Source organism: Dermacentor variabilis, chromosome 8 (assembly GCF_050947875.1).
Source record: "Dermacentor variabilis isolate Ectoservices chromosome 8, ASM5094787v1, whole genome shotgun sequence".
In the NCBI taxonomy this organism is placed as follows: domain Eukaryota; kingdom Metazoa; phylum Arthropoda; class Arachnida; order Ixodida; family Ixodidae; genus Dermacentor; species Dermacentor variabilis.
In genome coordinates, this window is record NC_134575.1 from 55156251 (window position 1) to 55182877 (window position 26627).

The window sequence follows — 26627 nt, forward strand, 5'->3', positions numbered from 1 at the left end:
CAGTTGTTATACACGTCACTTTTTCACAACTACAAGTGCAAATACTTCATAATGCACCTGCAGTTTTCGCAACCACTTTCGCTTACGAGGACCGTGGCGGATGCCAATTTCCACAACACTGCAGCGGATGCAGTTCCTGCTTTACACGTAAGGCCGTTCTCGATAGCTTCCTTTTTTTCTTGAAGAGCATGTGGCCTTTTTTCTTCTGGAAACAAGTTTGAGCGTGAGTCTGGAAACAAGTTTGAGCGTGAGGTTTCTATTGTATCTATATCAATCATGTGGTTTTACTGGCCAGAATCACTTTCTCATTATGAGGCACGCCATACTGGGGTACTCCGGAAATTTGGACCACCTGGGGTTCCTTAAGTGCATGTATATTGCACTTAAAACACCCCTGTACACCAGTACAAGGGTGTTTTCGCATTTCGCAGCCATCGAAATGTGGTCGCCGTGATCTGGATTCAATCCCGTCGCCGAGTGCTTTGCTGCCCAAAACCATAGCCATTAAGCTATATTAGCTATATTAAGCAACCATGGCGGGTTTTATTACACTTAGACACAGCCTTGAGACGTTATAGACAATGACCTAATGCAGGACCGAATAGGTTTACACAAGACATTGAGAAATGGAAATTGCCGGACCTGGTGGGATCGCTCGTGTGAACATTCATTTTGCTTTATGTCCTGAAGTGTTGCAATTTCTCATTAAACACCTGGCTTCCGCTGTGCAAGGCCTCCGCCACACACATGGCGCGTGGAGCTACTTCTAGTCGGTTGTGTTTCTTGGAGTTAACAATATTAAATGGGTGATCAATGTCTATTATGTTCTCTTACTTTTATAAAAGATACAGAGCCTTCATCCATCGTACTATATAAAAATGTTTTCACAAAATCAAGTCTTATGTTGACTATTAAGCACAATTACTCTCACTATGAGGTAAAAAAAAGGAGCGTAAGATGTCCATTGGCGTTTTCTGAGTAGGCATAAGCATTGTACCACTTGCCCATCTTTGCACAGCCCGATGTAATTATTAATATTATCAAACTTGATCCGACTAGTCCTTATCAATTTGATCGCACTCTATCCAGCCCTTATCAACCATTGTCGGTTGTTATCAAGCTTGTCACAATCGATCCTGACGTGCCCATCCTATCTCTGTACACCTAATCTTGATTCATCCGATCACTATGAGCCCTATTCGCTCCTTAGCGCCCTATCCATCCGCGTCGAAACGTTATGGCATTAACCGCCCAAAATATAGACGCGTACACGAGATGAGAAGACTACACCAGGACTGCGACTTTCAACAACCTCGTGTTGTCGTTTTATTTTCTCGTGTCCCCGTCTACCTTTTGCGCTGTTAACACCAGGATGGAAAACCAAGAAGCCAAAGCTGCTGTTCTGTCTAAGAATTACCAACCGGGATGAGACCTATACAAACCCGCGTCACTGCTTATCGTCCTTATCTAAATCATTGACCGATTACCTGTCAGCGTTGCGTGAGGCAAAGAGCATGAGCCCTGAGAGATCGGTGGCATTGCCATCGAGAAGGAGCGCCCCAACGAAAGGCGCATCCCGCGATCACCGAACGCGTCGAAGATGTAGCGTGGTTGGCATTCAATTTTCGCAAAGTGCAAATATTATTGACGTCTACGATGCTTCTAGTCGGCTATAAATGTTGTCTATACTGATTTTATTCAACCATCACGATATCTTTCACCAAAGCCTTCATAGATACTGTCCCCTTTTGACATATGCTCTGTGATGGCAGTACAACACATGTGTTGAGAGCTCGGTTTGGCGCAGTCAAGGAATGCACATTTTGACACCTTGAGAACGGAGAGTCGAGTGGCTTTATTCAAAATTAAAACAGGATTGCCGAGTGGCCCGCACCTGTGATTGCAGTGGCTGGATGCCTTGGGGAGAAATGCGATGGCCGAGAAAATCCAGGACGTAAACTCCGAAAATGCGTTTCTGAGGCTTTAGGACAAGGCGCTGTTCATCCAGTCACTTAAATAGAAGGCGAAGGTGCTCTATGTGCTCTTTGTCCAGGCGACTTACGAAGGAAAAACGCCAAGGCAGACGAAAATGAACAGGAGTCCGTGCGTAACCTCGTCCATGAACCTTTGAAAAGTTTGCGCAGCATTCTTCAAAACGAGAGGCATGCGGAGAAACTCAAACAGGCTAAATGAAGCAGTGATTGCTGTCTTCGAAATTTCGCTGGCGCCGACATAAATTTCGTGGTACGCGCTCATTAAATCAATCTTCCTGTATATTTTCGTTTCATTGAGACGAGCGCAGAAGTCAAGTATGTGGGGTATGGGGTATTGATTCGGAGTAGCGACGGCATTCAAAGCTCCGTAATCACCACAAGACCGCCAGTAACCATTGTCCTGCTTTGGAACCAGATGGAGCAGTGAAGACCCATTGGTGACGGAAGCGCGAATAACGCCTAACAGAAACACGCGTTCCAAGTCATGCCGGGCAGATTGCAACCTCCGTCCAGCTAGCCTCCGTAGCCAGGCGGCGACAGGTGGGCCGGGGGTGGTGATATGATGCGGCACCTTGCCTTTCACGGGCAGCGCACCGTTTCGGGGCTTCATGAGTTGCGGCCACTCAGCAAGTATCTTGTACGTTTAGACCAGCCAAAACGTACGGATGCCAGATGAGGTCAGGTTGGACTACAGACCAAGTAGATCGAAGGAGGCGATGTTATCCTTTAGGCACCGATCGGGAGCACTCAAAGCAGGGTTGAAATCTCTGAGAAAGCCCGCTCTCAGTATGGCAAAACTGGCGTCGGCCTTCGCGAACGCCCATCTGTGCTAGCGTCCGACGTATAGGGTTGTTTACCGGAGTCTATACGACGCAAAGGGACTATTGTTCACTGCGTGGAGCGTGAACGCGAACTTGCCGCGTCGGCGATATACAGCCGTGGCAGCAGCAATAGACCGCTCGGCTCCGGTGTCGACGAGGAGGCATGTGCCGGTAATGCGGTCGACTACGAATGAATAGATGGCTTGCGCGAGGGTCGATGTGACACTCCGCCGTTAGCGACTGGACGGCACAGTTCCCATCCACGAACAGGGTTGGTTGCAGCGACTTGCTTGTTCGCGAAAACGATGGTAGTACCAACACAACCACCGCGTGAGTCTCTAGGCGTGCTCCGAGACTGTGATGGCGAATGGTTGCGCCAGAGTTGGTCGCCAGCGTTGCCGCCCGTCGTCAGCTTCTCCGGTGCACTGGTAGGGCGGTTGACTGTTTGCTCCAGGCAGAACAGCTGGTCTCCTGGCTGTGAGACTCTTGCAGCGGCGATATATAGCTGTGCCGCAGACGAGCAGTCGCATATGCGGTCAGGGAGTGCAGCTACACGATCGAGACTCATCTGGTCGAAACACGCCAGTACCATGCTTGCGGATTGTGGGAAGCATTGCGAGAACAGCTAGCGCAAAAGTGGAAGCTGGCTCTCGTTTGCGGAGTAATAAGGCCGTAACTGACGCGACTGGTGCTAGAGTTGCGACGATTGTTGGACGCCAAGTTCGTCGGCGAGGAACTCGGCGTCCTGTATGTATGTATGTATGTATGTATGTATGTATGTATGTATGTATGTATGTATGTATGTATGTATGTATGTATGTATGTATGTATGTATGTATGTATGTATGTATGCATGCATGCATGCATGCATGCATGCATGCATGCATGCATGCATGTATGTATGTATGTATGTATGTATGTATGTATGTATGTATGTATGCATGCATGCATGCATGCATGTATGTATGTATGTATGTGTTCCTGGTCTTGATGCCGTCAGGGTTGTTCCAATAACGTCATTCCAACTTTATGATATCCTTTAGAAAAGGAATACATTCAAGAAAATTATATTTAAGATGTATCGCATACTTCTTAAAACACTTCTGATTCGACCTGCGTTACGAGTTTGAATAATGTGTCTAAAGGATAATGTGTCTAATGTGTCTTTGTATTTCATTTAGTAAAATGAAATACAAAGTACAGAGCCAGATTATTCCTGTAAGTATCTGTCATGATGCAGCGGGTTCATTATTCTTTTTCTTGCAATGTCTCACAACACCCATATCCTTTAAGGGATTCGATAGGTACTTTCCAATTATGCTAGCCAAAAAATGATTTTCTCATATCTCTCATTCCTGTAGGGTGTTCTTGCATGGAGCCTACATTCCGTAAGCTTGAGAAAGCTCCTTGAACAATTCTAAAGCCATCTTATTCTGAAGATGCTAGAAATGTGGCGCAGCGAAACTTTCAATTCAACGAAATAATCTGCACGTACAGGCGATATCTTAATTTCATCAAGCCACCGTCGTCACGCCTTGTCATCGCCGAATGTTTTTCATCATGTTGAACTTGACTTTCAGTGAACACAGGATAAATGTTCGCCGAAATATTTGGATCGTTAGTCTAAATGGCTACTTATCTGTCTAATTTGATACACGAGTTAATGTACACAGGCCTAATAGCAGAGGTGCAGTAAATAAGTTGCACAAGGCGTGAATAAACATATTAGCGTAGCTTTTTTGAGCAGCGAAAACAAAAAGGAGTATCTCTAAAATTGAAAATATCTTCAAATAGAAACGCGCTCCATGCGCGGAAAAAAAACAATAGAAACGACCGTGTTATAAATGTTGTAAACAGGGATAAAGTGCCTCAGAAAGGCGGGTCAATGTTTCGATAGGAAAACCTATCTTCGTCAAAGAACATTGACGAAGATATAAAAAAAATGAAGGATGCTTAAGCTTCGACTTTAAGTTTGGAACGCCATAGCATTCGAAGAACCCTGACTGCTTCTCACGGTTCCCGGCAACTGCAGCCTATATAACCGTGATCTGAACTGCGAAACGTTCGCAGCGAATGCTATGCACGAAGGGGGGCTTTCTGGTCAAAACGCGGCCTTTTGCAGGGGTTGCAATGCGGCGTTGGTGAGCGCCATCCGGAAGTCTTCCAAGGAAGCGGGCGCGCTGCTCCGTGGACTCTGAGAGATTTACGGGCAGGCGTCTACAAATGGCGGACCCCGCCTCCGGCCAGCGCATTGTAGATACGCTTGAAAATGGGTTTGTTTGAATTTTCGCGTAACCGAATTGTGTTTCCCGCGTATTCGAATTACAATTCGAGACCTCGTGTCTTTAGGTTGTTTGTAAGTCGTGCTTCGCGATTTTTCCGCGTAGTCTAGCTTGAGAAATTTAATTAGCTGAGTGAATTCCTTGCGTCAAATGAACGGCCTGGTTATGTGTGGTTTGAAAATCTTTGCCGGAGGCCAGTCGCGTACACCAGATTTTCTGCGACACGGCCTGCCTGACGCTATGTGTTAAACGCACCTCTATTTTACTCTACGGCCATGACATATTATCGCCACAAACAATTGTATGTCCTGGTGTAGGCGTTCTCGAAAGCCGTGTTGTGGATGAAATTTCAGCCTTACTGCTTCCTCAAGTTCCTCCAGCGTGCCGCGCACGTTCCAATAATGTGTCGCCGCATGCAATAATGGCGTTATTTCGGCATGTCCACCTACGCGGCTTCATGCGTTGTCTAGGATGGCAAGTGCTTCCAAGTCGGGACAGGTTACAGCGGTGGGGTGTGGTCCCATGTTCGCTGTGTCCCAATTGCCTCCTTCAGGAATCCAATAAACATGTGCTGCTGCAACGCTTCGTTGCCAGGGTGTTTTGGAAGGCCATGCATACTGGTTTCCGTGGCCTTGGAATTCACCACTTTATCACATCTGGTGGCTGCCCACGTGGTCGCTTTGCGCGACTTTTAATTGCTGTGGGGGCCTTTTGCCTATGGCGTAACCGGTGCGAGGCAGTTGCCGTGGGGCATCGTCACCGTGCTGTTTCCACTTCTGGGGAGGCTATACTCTGAGCTACTGTCGTTTCTCTGAGAAGAGTAGTTCTTCCTTGGGGAAGAAGAGTTCCTTCGAGAGTAGTCATGCCGTTTCCTGCCGTTCGCAGATGGGCATGTGCAGCTTAATTTTTGACAAGCCTTGTTCTTGTAGCCGGGACATAAGAAGTGTGGATTGAATGTGCACAGATTTTAAGTGCCAGTAACTTCTCTGTATGCGTGTTCTCTAATACATGACGTCATTTTATACATGCAGCAATTAGTTGATGTTTAACTGTGCCTTTCCGTGGGTCTGTGTTCTTAATGATAATGAGCGAGGACTCGGACTCTACATTGAGAACGCGTGCCATGTATACAATCCTTCCTTTCTTGTATATGTTATCGTCCTGCTGCCGTTTTGCCGTGATTGTGACTCAGTGTTCGTATCGTCCCTTGTTTAAATAAGCTTTTGCTCACAAAAAATTAAGTTATGGGGTTTTACGTGCGAAAAACACTTTCTGATTATAAGGCACGCCGTAGTGGGGGACTCCGGAATTTCTAAACAACGCTATCGCTTAAATACGATAGGCAGGGCGTAGAAATAGCGCTCTGAATTCAAATTCAATTGCTCTATGGCTGACTTAAAAAGATGTACGTTGCAAGACAGAAATTTTCTTGCAAGTTTATTTTTGAGGATAATGGAGTTCCAAATTTTAGCCCCAGTGCATTGAATTATTCTTTCGCTGCGTATACATCCTTCGGCCCCGACCCAGTGACGCAATTTGTCTAATAGCTTGGTCCGTTAAGTATGAGCTCATGGTTGTGATGCTGTCGTGCACGTTGCATCACTATCACTGCAGCTTTGTCTTCCAACACTTGTCATGCCGTCGTCGCCACGACATTGTCGTCATACAGTCGTCAAACATTCTTTGTTACACCATTTAGTGATGGCCATCCTGGTCATTCAATCGTGGTCATTCCAGATTCGTGATGTGACTTTTGCTGTGCTGTCGCTGTTACTCCTCCTACTGCAACCCAATATTTGCAGTTTTCTAAGAGCTTTGCTCACTAAGTATGTGTTCGGGGGTTGTGAGGTTGCTGCAGTCGTTGCATATTCGTATTCAACATGACGGGAGTCTTCAGACTCCCGTCATGTTGTGGTCGTCAAGCCATCATGGTCCCATGGTCATCGTCGTTATGCTATCGTCTCTGCACTCTCGTTTTGTCATTGTAATCACTCGTGTAACGTCGACGCAGTGTTTTCATGCATTTGTCTTTCCATTGTCCTCAATCTTTCTTCGCCAATATACTGTAGTCATATGTTGTAATTCAATCACGATTGTACAGCCCTGGTGACGCCATCATCGTCACAGAATCTCTACCATGCTTCCAGTGTCAGACCTTCATTGTAATGCCGTCGTAGTAGTGCCATCATCGTCTCTCCAGCTTTATCACCCGACTATCATCATGCCGTCATCGTCACGCTATTGTCATACAGTTTTCGTTACACAGTCTTTGTCAGTCTATTATCATACATTTATCGTCATCCAACTGTGTTCATGCCGTGTCATGCTGCTGTCGTCACTGCATCGCTGTCATAAAGTCGACGTCAAGCATTCGTTCTCATACTGTCGTCAGGATACCGGCGAGGTCGTTCTTTTGTCTTCATTTTAACTTTAGCACCTGACTGTCGACACGCCGTCGTCGTCATGCTGTTATCTTCCCGCCGTCGTCGTGACGCTCTTGTTTCATCATTTCCATTACTTCAGTATTGTTATCCAACTATCGTCATGCCGTTCTCTTCCTACTACTTTCGTTGTTCCATCGACATCATTCCTTCTTCGCCATTCTATCGCCATTCAGTCGGGATTAGGCCATCGCCGTCATTTCGTGGTTGTGACACAGACGTTATCATGCATAACCTATACCACCGTAGTCACGCCATTTTAGTCGTACCAAGTTCGTCATTCCCACTTCTTTATCCAGTTGTCCTCTTAACAATATCATCATGCCACCGTCGTCGTGCACCCATCGTCATCTCATTGTCCTCACATTGTCGTAATCAGGTAGTCATAATTATAGGGTCGTCATATTTTAGGAATAAGAATGTCATGTCGTGATGCCGTCATGCCGTCGTCGTTATACGCCTTTGACCTTCGATCAATATCATTCCTTCTCCGTATTTCCATCGTCACTGCGTCGGCATGATGCGGTCGTCGTTATGGCTCCATGCTCGTGGACGAACTTGGCATGCAAGTTCCATAGCCAAGTGGTACGATATCGGAGTGTGTGGCATATAGACGAAGCAATAAATTTCTCTAAATTACCACTTGACGTGTGTCGAGTAAACGTGGCTTCAGGAATACGTTCCGTCGCTACCATGGTCATCTGCTGCTCGCATTACCATCGACACGTAGGGTGAGATGAGTCCTGCCGTATTTTTTCCGCATGCGAGTAGTAGGTATAGAATATAAGATCGAAAAAAAGAATATTCAGGTGCACACGCATGTACTTTGCTATTACAATCAGTGTTTACTGCAGGAATGAAGAAAATAATGCATCGGTAAACACACAGCAAGCGGTCCTAGAGGACAAGGCTACATGGTGAGCTCCTGTGTTGAAGTTATATAAACAACGAATGTGGAGTGCAGCAGCAGTACGCTTAGAAATTCAGATAGCCAAATTTTAGTAGAAAGAAAAACAAATACAGCTGAAATACCAATTATTTACAATATGTTACAACAAATGCATGACAACTATTTGAAGTACGAGATAATAAGGAATGATAGAAGCTGCTTTTCGAAAATTACTAATGAGGAAGAATGAGGTATTCAGTTATAAACAGCGATGAGCTCCCTCAGAAAGGCTAGCCAACATTTTGAAAAGAGGACCCATTTTTGTCAAAGGCGGCGTCGTCATCCTCGGCGGATTAGCAGAATGACGTCACGTATGGTGGTTGTTGTTGGCAGCTGGCTGTAAAATCAAAAAGGGAAAATAAAATGAGCGTTGCCGTTTGACTTCTCTAGGCGTGGTTTCAATGACGATGGAGCAAGAGCGGGAGAGTGGGAAGACGGCAGGAAATGAAAGAGAAAAAAGCAAGGAAGGCAAGAAAGAATAGGAAAACAAGGACATAGAAGGGCATTGGGGGAACGAGAGAGGGAGCCTTCAAAAGTGTCGTAGGCGGCGTGCACAAACCCACGTTTGAGCCCGTCACCACCGACAACGACCGCAGATGACGTCCGCCATTATTGCCCAGAGGTGAAGAACCTGTGGCGACAATACATATAAAAAATGAATAAATGCACAAATAAATAAGTGAATTCTATTGGTGTGCTCGCTGTGTTTACCAAGGAGCTTAATATGGACAATGAAGTGCTGCGCTAGCGCCTTCTACATCCTACCGTCACTGCAGTTTATGGCCTGCCCAGAGCCGCAGTGCTAAACTAGAGCTAAACCGAGCTCTGACCGTGTTTTCTTTGTTATAGCTCCGAGCCGTGCAAGCGCCCCATCGCCCGATGACCAAGGAAGCGTCGATGTGCTAGGCCTGCGGCAGATATCTGCGCAGGGATCTCGGCCAAGCAAGCGCGGATGACAACGGGACGATAACGCCGCGAAAGAGGGCGGCGCTGACGTCACAAACCACGGGTTCTACGGGCTACAAAAGGACGCTCAGAAGAAGAACGCCCCGCAGTCTGGTGGAGCAGCGACCGAGCTCTGACCGTGTTTTCTTTTGTTATAGGTAAGAACATTGTGCCTCAATGAGACACACTTGCCTGAACTTCATGCTCCACTAAACTGACTGCCGGGTTGAAATAATTTAGTATTGTAGTGTTCTAGCCCTTTCTAAGAAGTTATGGCGGAACGAGAGTGTTTTGCATGCCAGAAGAAGCTTGGCAAAGAGTAGTTTTTGTTATGTTTTCGCTGTAACCATTGTTACCATCTGGGCAAGTGCTCAGGCATTCAGAAAAAAGGTTTAAAGGTATGAAACAAGGTGACATTGACATCTGGAAATGTCAGTCATGTGCAGATGAGGAAACTGGATCTTCGGATTCAGACAGCAGCAATGCAAGCGACCAAAACCCCGAAAGCGGCAAGGAGCCTCAGCAGCCAAGTACTGCGGCTCAAAAAGTTGAAAGCTTGGATCAGAAATTAGCCAAAGTTTTGTGCAAGTTAGATAGTGTTGATCAGAAAGTCGACAAGCAAAACGTAACAACGAAATCAATAGACAGCTTCATGGAACTGCTGTCAAAAAAGTATGATGAACTTCTTGCCAAAATCGGCTCCCAGGAAACTGAGATCTGTAAACTAAAGGCAAAAACCGAGGAACTTGAAAAACGGCTGACTGAAAAGGATGGTGAAGTTGCTCGCATAAGAAATAGCATTGAAATTGCAGAGCCGTACTCGCGCCAGAAAAATATTGAGATTCATGGCATTCCCGAATCACCAAAGGAAACCTATTCCAGGTCTTGGTGAACCTTAGCAATAAAGTTGACATTCCAGCGCCAGAACGGCATTCCTTGGAAGCAGCGCACAGGTTGAAACCGCGTCAAGGCACAATCCCTCCAGTTATTGTCAGATTCATCGACCGAGCAACCAAATACCTCTGGATATCCAAAAAGAACACTCTCAGGTCTGAGAAAATATTCCTGAATGATAATCTGACCAAAATCCAAGGACACTTATTTTGGCAGACTCGACAGCTGGCGAAAGAGAAAGGGTACAAATTTGTCTGGACAAAGAACGGCAAGGTGTTGGTCAGGAAGGAAGAAGGTTCTAATGTAATTAGTGTCAATAGCGTGGTTGATCTTGCAAAAATAAACTAATGGGGTCATTTGAATCCTTCAGCGAATGGGATATACGTATCCTCGAAACATTAATTGAAGAAACACTGCATGAAGAGCTAAAATTACTACACGTTAACATTCGTAGCTTGCAGAAAAATTGGGATCACTTGTGTGCGTATTTGCAAACAATGCCTGATGTGGATGTCATTGCGCTGTCTGAAATCAACATTACAGCTGAAAGGTTAAGTTTCTATTGCCTCAGAGGCTACTCGCAATATGCCGTATGTAGGGAAAATAGGAAAGGTGGAGGTGTTTTGGTGTTTGTGAAAGATAGCTGGTTGTCATACAGTATTGAGGTAAAATTTGATAATGCCGAGCTGCTCAACTTGTCGATTAGTAAAGTGGACACTACTTACACTCTGTGTAATATCTATCGGCCGACAAGCTTGAATACACACAAATATATCGAGGAACTGCAGCTTTTACTAAATAAGTGAATGAACGAGAAACACCTGATTTTAGTAGGCGACATAAATATAGATATCTTCCAAGAGTCTCAAAGAACTGTAACTGATTACCTTAATTTGCTAGCTGAACATGGGTTATACAACGCAATAAATGACTACACAAGAGAGGAATACTTGGGCTCAAAAATTTCCAAATCGTGCATTGACCACATCATCCTTCGATTAACCAACCAGCCGTATACATCCGGAGTCGTTAAGCACAAACTGGCTGACCATTATTTTGTCATGTTAGCAATTATGTCTGAACAACCAACAACGAAAGGAAAGGCTTTGATTAGAAGAACTATTATCGATAATGCACAAGTTGAAACAAAAATTAAAAATACAAACTGGAGCGCACGCTTACCGCTTGATCACTTCACCATGTACAGCAGTCTTATTGAAGCATTCAATGGGATTTACGAAGGCTCCACTAAAATAGTAAAGGTGAAAAAGAGAAAGCCTGACAGTAAATAGATCACGCCTGATATCATAGAATTGTGCTACCTTAAGGACAAAGCATGGCAGAAAAGCAAGAAAGAACCGCACGATGTTACGAAAAGAGCAGAATACTGTTCACTAAGAAATCTGGTGACAGCGAAATTGCGACTTGTGAAACGAAGATACCTGTCACGAGAATTCTCGTTAAATAAAAACGATGTAAAGAAAACGGGGTCATTGGTAAATGACCTGATGGGCCGATCGAAACACGCATGCGTTGAAGAAGTGATAAAAAAGAACTTCCCCCCAGTAGACACGAAAGTAATGTGTGATAAGTTCAATGACACGTTCTTGCATGCGGCGGAATAACTAAGAGCAACAAGTCGCGATGGGCACACCGAATACAAATCTAAACGCACATGCGCAAACACAGCTTTTCTGCCAGAAATATCTAAAGTCGAATTATGGAATATCATCAAGGGTTTGAAGGAATGGAAGCCACCGGGTTTTGATAAGATTCGTAATCGAGACCTTCGTAGTAATTTTAAGGAACTAAAAGGCGTATTATTAAAAATACTAAACGGAATATTTCAAACTGGAGATATACCGAAAGGAATGAAAATCTCTGAAAATGATGCGTCCCAGATTTTTTTCCGAATTATCCGAACCCTAGAAGAGAAATTTTCTTTAATGACGAAATTTGAGCCCTTGAGTTTTGAGATGTTTCTAAGAACTTCGGTTCTGTGGCTGAAGTTGAGCAAAAAGGGCAATATAGTTTCGACGTTCACTGCTATTGCTACACTACCTTTATACCTCTGCTTTTAAATTTTTCTTTAATGCCGATAAAGCTGCAAAAGTATTAGAAACGGCATAGTATACATTTCTACAAGTAGCAGCTTGAGAAGACTTTAACTGCTACGCCCTTGCTTCCTACCTATGCAGAGACACTGTATGAACCACATAGAAAATTTTGGCGTTTTCTGCGGAGTACTTCTTATGTATTTTTATTTATAAATACTGCTAACCTAAGAGCGTTATTGCAATAGTGGGGTACATAAAAGAAATGGTGCCATGCACACAGTAAACACACGCGCAAGTAATATGTAAAAAAATATATATGTAAAAGAAATGGTCTCAATACATGCATGTAGGCATATATGCATGATACGCAATGTATCATCCCAGCAATCACAAGGTGTGCAACTAGTGATTGCCTTACCAATTGATCAAATGGCAAATTTCGGATGTTAGCGGGCAGCTGGTTATACATTTCGATGGAGTAGGAAAAAAACGATATTTGAATTCGTAAGCCCTGAAGTACAGAGTTGTTATATTAAGAGGGTAAAATTCATGCTATTATAGGCTTTAGAAAATTTATTTTATTCCAAAGATAAGCAAATTTCATAGTTAACAGTGGTTTGAAACATCTTAAGGCTTTCTACGTGCTGCCACCCTACTAAGGAAGAAAGGTTGAAGGAGACAGCAGTGTTTCAGCAGTATTTAATTTCGAGAGCAAATGAACGATGTTATGAGCGATGACTACCGAAAATCGCAACTGTATCTACGTAGGTTTAGTAAAATATTATTGAATATAAGGTTTCTGCCTATCGGACAGTCCTTAGTCTCAGTGTGCAAAGTGTGCAGTTTTCATTCTGCCGAAATAGGGTTAACTTTTTTAATCTATTGTTTATGCAAAAATTACTTTTTTGTATGTAATAAATTTTCCCTACAATAAAGGTTGCCATGAATTTCCACGAGTATTTTTTGGCGTCTAATTCAAAAGTATTTTCGTTTTGTGCGAAACAATAATTCTATGTTGTTTGATATGGAGTGTACTCTGCACGACGGCGAATCCTGCTCCTGAACACTGATGTTGCAAAGAACGCACTGAGTAACAGTTTTTGAAAAGCAGTCTAGCATAAGCTAACAAAACTTGTCGGTTCGCTAGCTTGTCCATGCCAATAAATGAATAATGGTAACCGCAGTTTCACGACGGGACAAGAGAAGATAATGGAGCACGGGACAAGCGCTACTCGCAAATAATGTTTATTGTGAACATCTTGCGTACTTATATAGATGGCAGAACAAGATCGTGCAAGCCCACTGTCTATCAGGCGGCAGATGCGTTATGTGACAGGGCGTACAGATTACAGCATCCTTTCTAAAAACTATATTTCTTTTCTACGCAATACAATCGATCTGTCACTCGTACAGGCACTCTCTTGACAACATGATATGCTTCCATCATTTTCCTGCCCAAAGGATTAGCACCACCTCTTTTGCCTAGGCATTGTGGGTACTGTCCCTTTAAGCCAATTCTTTCCGGTTTTCCGATTCTAGGCAAGGGTGGGAATGCTTTCACCAGGGAAACCATGGAAACCTATCAAATTAGAATAAGATCACCTGTGTTATTGACACGTCTGTTGTATTACGTAGCAAAGAAAAGCAGTTTTAACAAAGGATGATGTGATCTGTAATGACGCATCTCTGTGATGTGACGCACTTGTGGCTTGATGGACGGTTAACTTGCCCGATCTTCTTCAGCTGTGTATATAAGTAAGCATCATGTTCACAATAAACATTGGTTGCTAGTAACGCTTGACCAGTTGAACAGCTTTGACAATGTATAGGGGAAATTGAGTGTGTGATTCATGTGTGGCTTTATAACAAATTAAGCATGCAAGCATTCGGGAGCCGTGGGAGCTGCCCTTGAAGATATAATCGAGATAAAATTTTCAAACAGCGGCGGCATATTGTCCTCGGTCTACATGCGATGTTATATAGGTGAGGAAAACTTATAGCCTTTGAGAAAAACTAGTGGCATTCATCTTTGTGAAGAGGGATTACCATCGAAGCTGTGTATGCGGGCCTCTACATGACGAATGGCTCCTCCGCCACGGGTCGGCCCGGTATTGCACTATCATCGGGATCAGCCAACGTACGGGGAGTGCTTGACGCCTGCTTCACCGCCGACGTGGGACGGCCGGCATTGTACGACTTTCGGGATCGGCCCACCTATAGGGGATGCTTTACGCCTGCTTCACGAAATCTCCCGGTGGGCCCGGTATTGCACCATGTTCGATATCAGCCGACGTATGGGCAATACTTAACATCTGGTTCACCTCCTTCGCTGATGGGCCCGGCATTGCATTATCTTCGGGATCAGCCCACGTATGGGGAGTGTGTAACGCCTGCTTCACATCTGCCGCGGGTCGGCCCGGCATTGCACTATCTTCGGTATCAGCCCACATATGAAAAATAGTTGGTCAACGCGGAAACGCAATCCAACAGATCCTAACTATAGACAGCTTCGTTGTAAAGTGGTCAACAGCGCTATATGCGAGTAACGTTTCGATCTGGTGAATCATACGTCGGCAATGCTTTGAAGTTCGTGCTATGCTCACAAACAACTGAAATACCTAGTGCATCTTGTCAACAGAAAAGTAATTTCGATGACGCTTAAGCTTCGCCCTTAAGAGTGGAACATCATAGCATTCAAAGGTTTCGGAGTGCTTCTGACGCTTCCCGACAACTATAGCTCCTGGAACCGTAAAGTTCACGGGGAAATGTTGGCGGCGAACGCTGTGCTCGAAGGGGCGCTTTGTGCTTCTCGTTTTGATGGCGTGCAAGGATCAGAAGGCAATGTGCCGTTGCTCCTAAGATCGACCTCAAACAGCAGCTGGAAAACGCTATTTTATTATAAGAGGTTTATGTTTGAGTTTCCGCGTGACGGAATTATGTTTTCTCGTGTATTCAAATTAAAATCCGACGCTACCATGTCTGTAAATTGTGGGCAAGTCATACTTTACGATACTGCTACTTATTTGACCTTGGCAAATCCAAATAGTTCAGTTACTTCATTGCGCCACATGGAGAGCTTGCGGGATCTGGCATGCGTTGTTCGGTATTATTTTTACCGGAGCGTGTTCCGACGCCGGGCGCCGGCAGCGGACTATCTTCGACACGGGGCCTTTAACGCGTTAAAACTTCACTCGCCGTTGGGCAGTGAATGTGCTGTCATACGTTTGTTTCATTTTTCACCGGTTCCCTTTCCGTCTCAGTGCTGAAAAGAAAATACCAACGGTATACTTTATTTCTTAACCGGCACTTAGTCACCCCTAGTTCCGTAAACTAAACACTATCTACAGCCACCTGTTCCGCAAGTAACTAATTCGGTGGTTAGAATAGTCGCGACTGACGCGTGCATGGGGTTGATGAAGCATGGGCTTCTGCCTTAGGCCTGTAAGCACACGGCAGTCGATCACTCTCGTAGTCGAAATTGCTTTTTTAATTTAAAGTACGAGCAGACTTGAAGCCAAACTTGAAGTACAAGCACACTTGAAGATCCTGCGAATGCCGCCACGTCGATGAGGTTATTTTTCCTGAAGTTCGCATGCTATTCTGGAACAATATATTGTTTAAGGGGATTTTCTTTCTCCCCTTGAAATGCCATTTTATTCTTTCCTTTTTCGACGCATTACCTTTAGTATAATACCTCTCAATGTTTTTCTCTGTGTGCACAGCTCCCCTTAAAGAAAGAAATCTGTATATTTTTTATGTACACTTGAATATCTTGCATTGTGCTCTTTCGCCACGCAGTGTCAATAGCCCGACAACTTCATAAACGTCCACTGTAGGCTATTTAAGAGGTCGGTGAAAACTACCTATAAGCTGTAAACTACGTGATTTTTAAGATCTTATCAATGGTTTTTTTTGAAGGTGTGCACTTATGTACAGTGCTTAGAAATATAAACGCAAATAGCGACGGCATGATGGCCAGCAATTTTTTCGTTACTTGTGACCGCTAGATGACTGCTGAGGGGCCGAATGCATGTTATAATGCGTTGCAAGCGCTCTTTCATTCATGTGTTACGAAACTTCATCAGGTCTGTGTCCCCAGTATCCAATGGTGGCGCAAAATGCACGAAGCAGCCACGCACTGCGAGTATCGTGTTTCAGCTGCTCAGCGATAGTACGTGTCTCGCACGTTTGAATCTTAGTTCAATCTTGAACAGGCAAAGGAAACCTTCTCAACCTACATATCCTTCGGCAAAAAAAAACTAAACAAATACGTTTATTCACATTTATAAAATAGATAATTTTATATATGGAAATTTCAAATATATGCTTCTGGAAAGTAATACTTCACTTAGAGCGAGAATGGCACTGTGTATTAGGACGAGAGCAGAGGTTCCTAATTATGGTTGACAACTCTAAGAAACTCCAAAAGCATTGTTTCCATAATAAAAATACGAGATATTGAAGTATATGTATCGAGTCCGTTTTCGACAATATTAGTGGATTTTGTTTAGATTAAATAGATGGAGAGCAGAGCTGCTCACTAATACAAGCAAAATTTGGCGCACTACTGGCAGCTGGCGCCACTTCGCATGTAATTGTCGACTCCTTTAACGCGCTTTCGTGTAGCACATGTTGCGCAACAGAAAGCTGTGTCGGGAATTTTTCACGTTGCTGTACAATTTTCTCCTAGACACCTTTCATCTGATTGTAGCATTTTAGAATTTGAAAAATTTATTAGAATGAATGTAATTAGGCAGGATGCAATAAAATTAGCTGAGTATCTGCAAGCGACGTCAAGCCACATTACCTTGGTTGTGTCCAACCCCGTGGCATTTGCACATTTTTAAGTCTGTGTGTAATGATAGTTGGGACACCCTGTAAAAGATTCGTTACACTGGAAAAGATTTTCAGGAGGGGTGGTCGGAGCCCCTCAGTCCAGGGCACCGCTGGCATTTGCCGCCTCCTGACCTTGATAATTTAGGACTTTTGTCCTGCCACGTCGGTGTAGGCGAGCGGTGGCTGTGACTGCGCCATTGTGTTACTCTTATGTGGCCTATGAGGGTGCTTAATGCATAACCAGGTAACATGGATTAGAGCGGCATAAAATTTGCAACCAGGGATAAGGTGCCTCAGAAAGGCTGGCCAACATTTCGATAGGAGGACCTATCTTCGTCAAAGGCATTTGACGAAGATAGGTCCTCCTATCGAAACGTTGGCCAGCCTTTCTGTTTATAAATTTATACCACAATGTCCTATTCCACCTGTCAGCCCCTTTCATGATTATGTATTAGAGCGGGTATGCCACTGCATCCAAGGCAGATGGCCCTATAGCGACTAGGGCACATGGCGTTTAGCAATTTTAAATGAGAGAATACTCCGGTCTGTATTTTACGCCAATTGACAGTCCTCCCCACTAAGTTGTGGGTGAGACGGCACATATTTTCTTGGGACTCTGCGATGAGGGATGACGTCTTCGGCATTTGCATTGATGAGATTTTGTGAAGGATAATGCGAGTGGTTGGGCCAAAAACTTGGTAGGGCAATATTGCCTCGGTACAGTTGGTAGCTAATTAAAATGGATTTGCAAAAGTGCCTTCAGAGATATCGATTTCCGAATGAACAGAATAACCGAACGTTCGTTTAAGAAACGAGCCATGAAGCAACTAAATAAATTGGCTGAGATAGAAGAGGACGTAGAATATGCTAATTTAGAAGTTTAAGGCGGACCAAAAAAGAAACGATTCATTCATATGTCGCATATTTTTAATGTGTCTGTCCTACATTATGAACGGCGTAAAAACACCAATCTCACTACGCATAGGCAGAGATAATTTCAGTGGTCATGTAGACCTTGAGTGCATCCTGAAACTGCGCTTATTATTGTGCCATAATTTTGTTTTCTTATACCAGTGGGAACATACAGAAATCCTTGCTATGGAGCTGCCGAAGTCCGGTATTGCATTAGCAATTATTTGCATGGTCTGTGGCTCTGCGGAATGTGAGTTACATTGTCTTTTGTTAAAAATAACTTTCAAAGAATAAATATCTCTCCTATCACCTTAAAGAGTACTCGTCGCAATAATTGTCTTGTTGATATTGAACTTGCTCAATGAAAATTTTGATTGCAATCACAGTGATATATGATTGACCTTATGCAAGATTATTTTACGGCAATCCAAAGTGAAATAGATTCAGATCTAACAATTATTTTATAGTTTTCATATTCAATGTGGAAGCATTCTTTGGTGAAACCCCAGCAAAATCTGTCCGTAACACAAAAAGGGTTGTGCCTTGTAGAGGAACAAAAATTCGCAATTTGTAAAATGGGGGCATAATATTGTAACTGTAAATGAGCAATATATTGATAACTGATAAGGAACAATTACAGCAGGAACGAAGGGTTACGGTTAAGTTTTACTTCATGAACGCCAGTTATGCACATGCCTATGGGTGTTATTTTATTCCATTGGGTGCCATTTGGAGAAATGGCCCAAAATTTGTAGTCGCATGATTTTTGTTTCAGTTGCATTACAAAACATTACACAGTTACCGACTCCAAAATTTTAGCACGATGCACAGCTCAACACTTTGTAAAAGGCTACCTATCTGTCTGTATGTTTCAACTTCAACTCTTAATAAAACCTAAATAATAACAGCGAATGTACCACCGTGATTAAATCGTTGGATTAGGGCACAAAGTTATGCCAAATCGGCCACTCATCGCCTTAGCATGAAATTTTCTAACTGTCGATAACAAGACTAATAATTTCCTCATATTGAAGCAGACCAATGATATCATGGGTACGAGGCAAACACTGCGGGGGGAACTTCAAAGCCTCTAAACTATTACCTCCCTTGTGCCCTTAACGTAGGCTTGTCGTATCATAATTTGAATATTCAATCATTTCAGACAGAACTGCAATAATTGAAACCTATCTCGACTTTATGCAAGACATTTAGTTCGGCAAACTGCAGATTAGAATTTTCATTGCATTAGTGTGCCAACAATTTAAAAAGCGACCACTCTCAACCAAGCGTTCAGCATGTGCGAAAGAAGCCCTGGTGTAGGCAATGTGTAAGAAAAAGTAGTGGAGCCCAGAGAGCTTCATTTCTGTCAGGAACAGCATCATCTATGACTGGCAAGGGAAATTATTACTAATTGCAAGAAATGAGCCAGGTAAAACACAATGCGCAGTTGTTGCACAGTCGTAGTGATCAAAGAAACGGCCAAATCATTCTAAACTTTACGTTTCGTTCGTAGAAAGTTGCTTGCGTATTTTTACTGTTATACGTTGTTTCACTCTCAAGGCCTTCACTGGGAGCACAGGGGAGGCCTCTTGTAGGGTGATGTACGAAGTGATGAAGTATTTCGGGGAAAATGACGTTTATTTCATCCATTTTCTCTCCTCAGCTTGTGGACAGGGAAGAAGAGCAGTTTACTGCAAGAACCGACAGCATGTTGACTACCCGGCGTTCTTGTGCGCAGGAGTAAAACCGACGCACTGTCCCCAGTATGCAATTAAGTGCGCGTGTCCTAAAAATTTGTACAGAAGAAGCGACGGAAATTGTGTGCAGGAAAAAGACTGCGGTGAGTACTGAGACTGGCCGAATGGCTCATATAGAAAGCATTTGCGCTGAAAACGAACGTCGAATTTTGTGAAAGCTGCTGACAAATAAACAGGTCGGACAGGCTGGACAGGAAGGACAGGCCTGACAGGCCGCAAATGGAATATGAACCTGGCAACGCTCAACGCTAGAACGTTATCTAGTGAGGCGAGTCTAGCAGTGCTATTGGAGGAATTAGAGGGCAGTAAATGGAATATAATAGGGCTCAATGAAGTTAGGAGGCCAAAAGAAGCATATACAGTGCTAAAAAGCGGGCACGTCCTGTGCTACCGGGGCGTAGCGTAGATACGAGAACTAGGAGTCGGATTCCTGATTAATAAGAATATAGCTGGCAACATACAGAAATTCTATAGCATTAACGAGAGGGTGGGAGGTCTTGTTGTGAAACTTAATAAGAGGTACAAAATGAAGGTTGTACAGGCCTACGCCCCTACATCCAGTCATGATGACCAGGAAGTCGAAAGCTTCTACGAAGACGTGGAATCGGCGATGGGTAGAGTGAAAACAAAATACACTATACTAATGGGCGACTTTAACGCCAAGGTAGGCAAGAAGCAGGCTGGAGACAAGGCAGTGGGGGAATATGGCATAGGCACTAGCACCAGCAGGGGAGAGTTATTAGTAGAGTTTGCGGAACAAAGTAATATGCGGATAATGAATACCTTCTTCCGCAAGCGGGATAGCCGAAAGTGGACGTGGAGGAGCCCGAACGGCGAGACTAGAAATGAAATAGCCTTTATACTCTGCGCTAACCCTGGCATAACATATATGTAGACGTGCTCAGCAAGGTGCACTGCAGTGACCATAGGATGGTAAGAAATCGAATTACCTCGGGCCTGAGGAGGGAACGGAAGTAACTGGTATATAAGAAGCCGATCAATGAGTTAGCGGTTAGAGGGAAAACAGAGGAATTCCAGATCAAGCTAGAGAACAGGTATTCGGCTTTAAGTCAGGAAGAGCACCTTAGTGTTGAAGCAATGAACTATAATCTTGTGGGCATCATTAAGGAGTGTGCAATAGAAGTCGTTGGTAACCCCGTTAGACAGGATACCAGTAAGCTATCGCAGGAGACGAAAGATCTGACCAAGAAACGTCAATGTGTGAAAGCCTCTAACCCTACAGATAGAATAGAACTGGCAGAACTTTCGAAGTTAATCAACAAGCGTAAGACAGCTGACATAAGGAAATATAATATGAATAGAATCAAACACGCTCTCAGGAACGGAGGAAGCCTAAAAGCAGTGAAGAAGATACTAGGAATCGGCAAGAATCAGATGTATGCGGTAAGAGACAAAGTCGGCGATATCACTACTAATATGGATGAGATAGTTCAAGTGGCTGAGGATTGCTATAGAGGTATATACTGTACCAATGGCACCCACGACAATAATGGAAGAGAGTATAGTCTAGAGGAATTCGAAATCCCACAGGTAACGCCGGAAAAAGTAAAGAAAGCCTTGGCAGTTATTCAAAGGGGGAAGGCAGCTGGGGAGGATCAGGTAACAGCAGATATGTTGAAGGATGGTGGGCAGATTGTTCTAGAGAAACTGGCCACCCTGTATACGCAATGCCTCATGACAGAGCGTACCGGAATCTTGGCAAAACGCTAACATAGTCCTACTCCATAAGAAAGGGGACGCCAAAGACTTCAAAAATTTTCGACCGATCAGCTTACTGTCCGTTGCCTACAAAGTATTTACTAAGGTAATTGCAAATAGAATCAGGAACACCTTACACTTGCGTCAACCAAAGGACTAGGCAGGGGTTCGTAAAGGATACTCAACAATATACCATATTCACACTATCAATCAGGTGATAGAAAAATGTGCGAGATATAACCAACCTTCATATATAGCTTTTATTGATTACGAGAAAGCGTTTGACTAAGTCGAAACCTCAGCAGTCATGGAGGTATTACGCAATCAGGGTGTGGACGAGCCGTATGTAAAAATACTGAAAGGCATCTATAGCGGCTCCACAGCCACCGTAGTCCTCCATAAAGAAAGCAACAAAATCCCAATAAATAAAGGCGTCAGACAGGGAGATACGAATTCTGCAATGCTATTCACAGCGTGTTTACAGGAGGTATTCAGAGACCTGGATTGGGAAGAATTGGGAATAAGAGTTAATGGAGAATACCTCAGTAACTTGCGATTCGCTGATGATATTGCCTTGCTTAGAACTCAGGGCACCGATTGTAATGCATGCTCACTGACCTGGAGAGGCAAAGGAGAAGAGTGGGTCTAAAAATTAATCCGCAGAAAACTAAAGTAATGTTTAACAGTCTCGGAAAAGAACAGCAGTTTACGATAGGTAAGGAGGCACTGGAACTGGTAAGGGAATACGTCTACTTAGGGCAGGTAGTGTCGGCGGATCCGGATCATGACACCGAAATAATCAAAAGAATAAGAATGGGCTGGGGTGCGTTTGGCAGGCATTCTCAGATCATGAACAGCAGGTTTCCATTATCCCTCAAGAGAAAAGTTTATAACAGTTGTGTCTTACCATTACTCACGTATGGGGCAGAAGCCTGGAGGCTTACGAAAAAGGTTCTACTTAAATTGAGGACGACGCAACGAGCTATGGAAAGAAGAAAAGAATGATAGGTGTAACGTTAAGGGATAAGGAAAGAGCAGATTGGGCGAGGGAACAAACGCGAGTTTATGACATCTTAGTTGAAATCAAGAAAGAGAAATGGGCATGGGCAGGACAATGTAATGAGGCGGGAAGGTAACTGATGGTCATTAAGAGTTAGAGAATGGATTCCAATGGAAGGAAAGCCTAGCAGAGGGTGGCAGAAAGTTAGGTGGGAAGATGAGATTAAGTTGGCAGGTTCAACATGGCCACAATTAGTACATGACCGGGGTAGTTGGAGAAGTATGGGAGAGGCCTTTGCCCTGCAGTGGGCGTAACCAGGCTGCTGCTGCTGCTGCTGCTGCTGCTGCTGCTGCTGCTGCTGCTGCTGCTGCTGCTGCTGCTGCTGCTGCTGCTGCTGCTGCTGCTGCTGCTGCTGCTGCTGCTGCTGCTGCTGCTGCTGCTGCTGCTGCTGATGATGATGATGATGATGAAACAGGTGGCTGTAGTTTGTAAATATTTACTGCGACAGCAATAAAAATGTTCGTAATTGGGCTTGCTGTCTCCACCCTGACGGTCCGCTTCCTTACGACGGGCACCCAGATGAAGACCCCGCCCTGCCGTTGTTGTTGATGCAGCATCACCGTTAGTAGAACCTAGTCGATGGTAGCGAGCTTCTACTCCACAAAGGTACTATTTTCCATGACCACTCTAACTGTAATAGGCTTGCGAAAATGTGTACTTTGTAGGCAATGCGGAAGGCCATTGCGATACTTTTTTGTCTTGGATGTGTATTGGAGTCAATAAATAACAATGCTTTAACGGAGCAGAATAGTCCGACATTTCCGGCTTACACTGCCTTTCAAACTTCTATCCTCGATCTCGGCCACACCAGGAGCGCCCTGTTATTCGTGCCAAAAACAATTTTTATTGTTCTTTTTTAAATAGAACCATTAAAAAAATCACGGCCGATGTACTCCGTACCCATCGTTAACCAGCGAAGTTGAAATGTGCGGCCCCGGTAATTATCATCGGCTTAATTCCAACTGTTCATTAAAGGACGGCTTGCCAGTTCTATCGGTAGGCTCGGTACGCAGTTACTGCTTGCGCTCGGCTGCACGAGCCTGTTATTGTGCCCAGGCAGGAGCATCGGTGCGGCGTAGACGAGCTCGTTCCCGATTGTGCGCTCGTGGCGTTGCTGATGGAAAGCTGCCTGCTGCTAAGGAATGCATATGACACGTAGCCTACCCAGTTAGGAGCCGGATAAAAACTCCTGCGCGTGCGCTCGGCTGTGACGGAGAGAAATGATGCCGCTAATTTCGCTGTTAATCAAACACCACCTAGACAGGACAAGACCTTTTCACTCCGATCCAGAACGTCCTGTTACCTGGCCGAAGTGTCACAGAATCTAATGGGATATTCCCGAGTAGGCAACAGTCACCGCTTCCTCACGCGAGTTTGTCAATGGAAATTTCGGGCCAGGTAGCGTGGCGTCATGGATCGCAAAAAAAAAAGCAGGCCTTTTGCTATCTAGGTGGTGGTGGCTAAATCGCGTGCCTCTCACTCTCTCTTGTTTTAGCGCATGCGCATGGGGTAGCGCCGGAGGAGTTTTCGGCGTATCAGCGACCGACAAACGGACGAACGAATGAACTAGCCATATACAGCTTCGGTGTTAAAAGCGCGCAAACGTTCTTTGATCGACGTCGTTACACATTTATGATGTCGAGGCGGACATCATTTGCAAGAAAGAGCAAAGGACTTTATTGCCTACTCCAACTGATTACATTGATCACCTTCCTTCTCACAAACGGCACATTTGAGTTTCACCGTTCGACATAATGTTTATGAATGTGCAATCCAAGTTGAATTCTGGTCATTACATTATGATGTGGCACGCCTTAGTGCTAGACTCCAGATTTATTTTGACCACCTGAGCTTCCTTAAAGTGCACCGAGTGCGTGATACACGGGTGTTTTTGCATGTTACCCTCATAAAAATGCGGTCGCCACGGCCGGATTTTTATCCCGCGCCCTCGGGTTTAGAAGCTCAACGCGATATCCATGTCTGGACCTGCAAGAGGCGCGTTTCAAGTTTCTCGATTTATAGATTCGATTTCACCCTTCCATTTGTGACACATAGTGGAGGGTTAGTGGTTTTTAACGCCGTTGTGACAAATTCAAACGGAGCGCCGATAAGCCATCGGCTCTACCTGGGTGCAAACTCAATTACATGTTTTATTTTGATCTGAAAGCTCAAGTGGCCGGCTTGATGTAAGCATCCAGGTCGCCGCAGCCGCCGATGCCAGGAGTGTAACGGCTCTCAGCAATATCTTATCTTTGCAGCCGGAGGTACAGCCCGCCGAGCCGGTCATGTCTGTACCGCTTCAAGCCTTCTAGTACACCCTAACAGTCAGCGGAGCCATCCAATTCTAAATAAAACGAGTTCATTATTGTGAATTACGTGAATTGTAGTCATGGTATGCTCAATGCCAAGGAAGAGAAAAGACGCAGCTTTATTGAACAACATGTATTTACAAAGCAAAAGAGGGCGAGTGCAGGGCTTCGGTTAGCAATGCGTGTCAGCTACACTTTTGAGCCGGCACTGCGCCGGCTGCTCATCGTGCCTTCTACACAACTCCCTTCTTTCGGCATCAGAGAACCAAAACACAAGGAACGCAGGGAAGTAATAATCATGCCCTCAGCTGGATGCACAAACAACTTAGGGCACTTGCTCAAAGTTTCTGCCGTATTGCAAATGTTCCGCGGGGGGGGGGGGGTACATCGTCTCTGCAAATGTCGCAGCACTTGACACTGCACCACCATCAAGCGTCACTGGCCGCTGCAGCTCTTGCTGTTGCTGTAGCTGCTGCGGCTGCTGCTGCGACTGCGGCTGCCGCATTTGTCTGTGTATCGACTGGCAACCGGAACTATGGGCACACGAGACCAGAGCACAAATCCGTGCTGGTTTATTACGGTCTGTACATATTTTGCCCCGTGACGAGAGAAGGTTAGTGTTAACAATAGGGAGGGAAATACACCACGTTGAACATGAACAGCCGATGATAACAGGCACGCCCCAGTACTGAAATGATACTTCCTCCGCTCTAACGACGTCCGTTATCAAGCATTAGTGGTTGGCTGAAAGTTCACAACGTAACAAAAACACCTAAACGCATGGGTGGCCTTGCATGTCACGTGGACCACCTTGGCAAGGGAGGCTGCGCCGGAACACCAGTGGCTGTAGCATCCTGTGGCGATGATGGGACATGTGCCCCAGTCGGTTGGTCATCGGAGGAGTCGCTGCTGCCTGATTAGCATGAAACTAATCGCTCCTTCGTTGCGCCGCAAGACGTTTCCCTCGGTTTGAACGAGGTAGGATCGCGTTCCGGCGGGTGCGATAATTTCAGCTTTTCTTTTCCATGAGGAACCTTTCATACGTACATCACCTTGTTCCGGCACTTGTGGCTTGACTACTTGTGCTTGGTGACCTGAATGATAGACTGCTGGCGGAAGTCCAGCAACAAGGTGCGAAGGCGCCTTCCTTGAAGCAGCTCTCCGAGTGACCGCCCATCTGTCAAAGTACTTGTTCTGTAATTCAATATGTCAAGTCAAAAATCCTCGATTTGTTCACTTGTTTTCTTCAAAATCATTTTACTAACGTGTACTACCTTTTCACCGAGGTCACCTGTGTGCTGGATGTCGCGTGCTTAACGTCGTACAATTTAGAAAAAACTTGCGAACTCATGGCTAAAGAACTGTGGTCCGTTATCAATGCAAACTTCATCTTGAATGTCATAGCTTGAAAACATTGCACTAAATCTTTAGATGACTATACACGCACTCAAATCGGACAGCTTCTCGGCTTCTGGGAAATGTGACACGGCATTATAAGCGCTCAAATAGTACTTTCCTCCATAGTGAAATATACGGACATCAACACGCTGCCAGGCTTGGGTGGGTGTTGAACGAAGCATAGTGGTTCCGCTGGCTGACTGTACGCGCACTTTCTGCAGATTCCACATTTCTGGCTCAACTCTTCCATGTC

The 26627-nt window shown here is 44.7% G+C and overlaps 1 protein-coding gene across 2 annotated transcripts in view; it reads left to right on the forward strand.

The window, feature by feature from the left end:
* The window catches only part of LOC142591029 (uncharacterized), an 83117-nt gene that overhangs the window by 1744 nt on the left and 54746 nt on the right, over positions 1-26627 (forward strand). For both annotated transcript variants that reach the window (XM_075703406.1, XM_075703405.1), the window contains exons 2-4: positions 9337-9590; positions 18294-18381; positions 19795-19971. In XM_075703406.1, the coding sequence (XP_075559521.1) occupies positions 18318-18381; positions 19795-19971 (241 nt within the window). In that variant the 5' untranslated portion in view covers positions 9337-9590; positions 18294-18317. The remainder of the gene's footprint in view (positions 1-9336; positions 9591-18293; positions 18382-19794; positions 19972-26627) is intronic.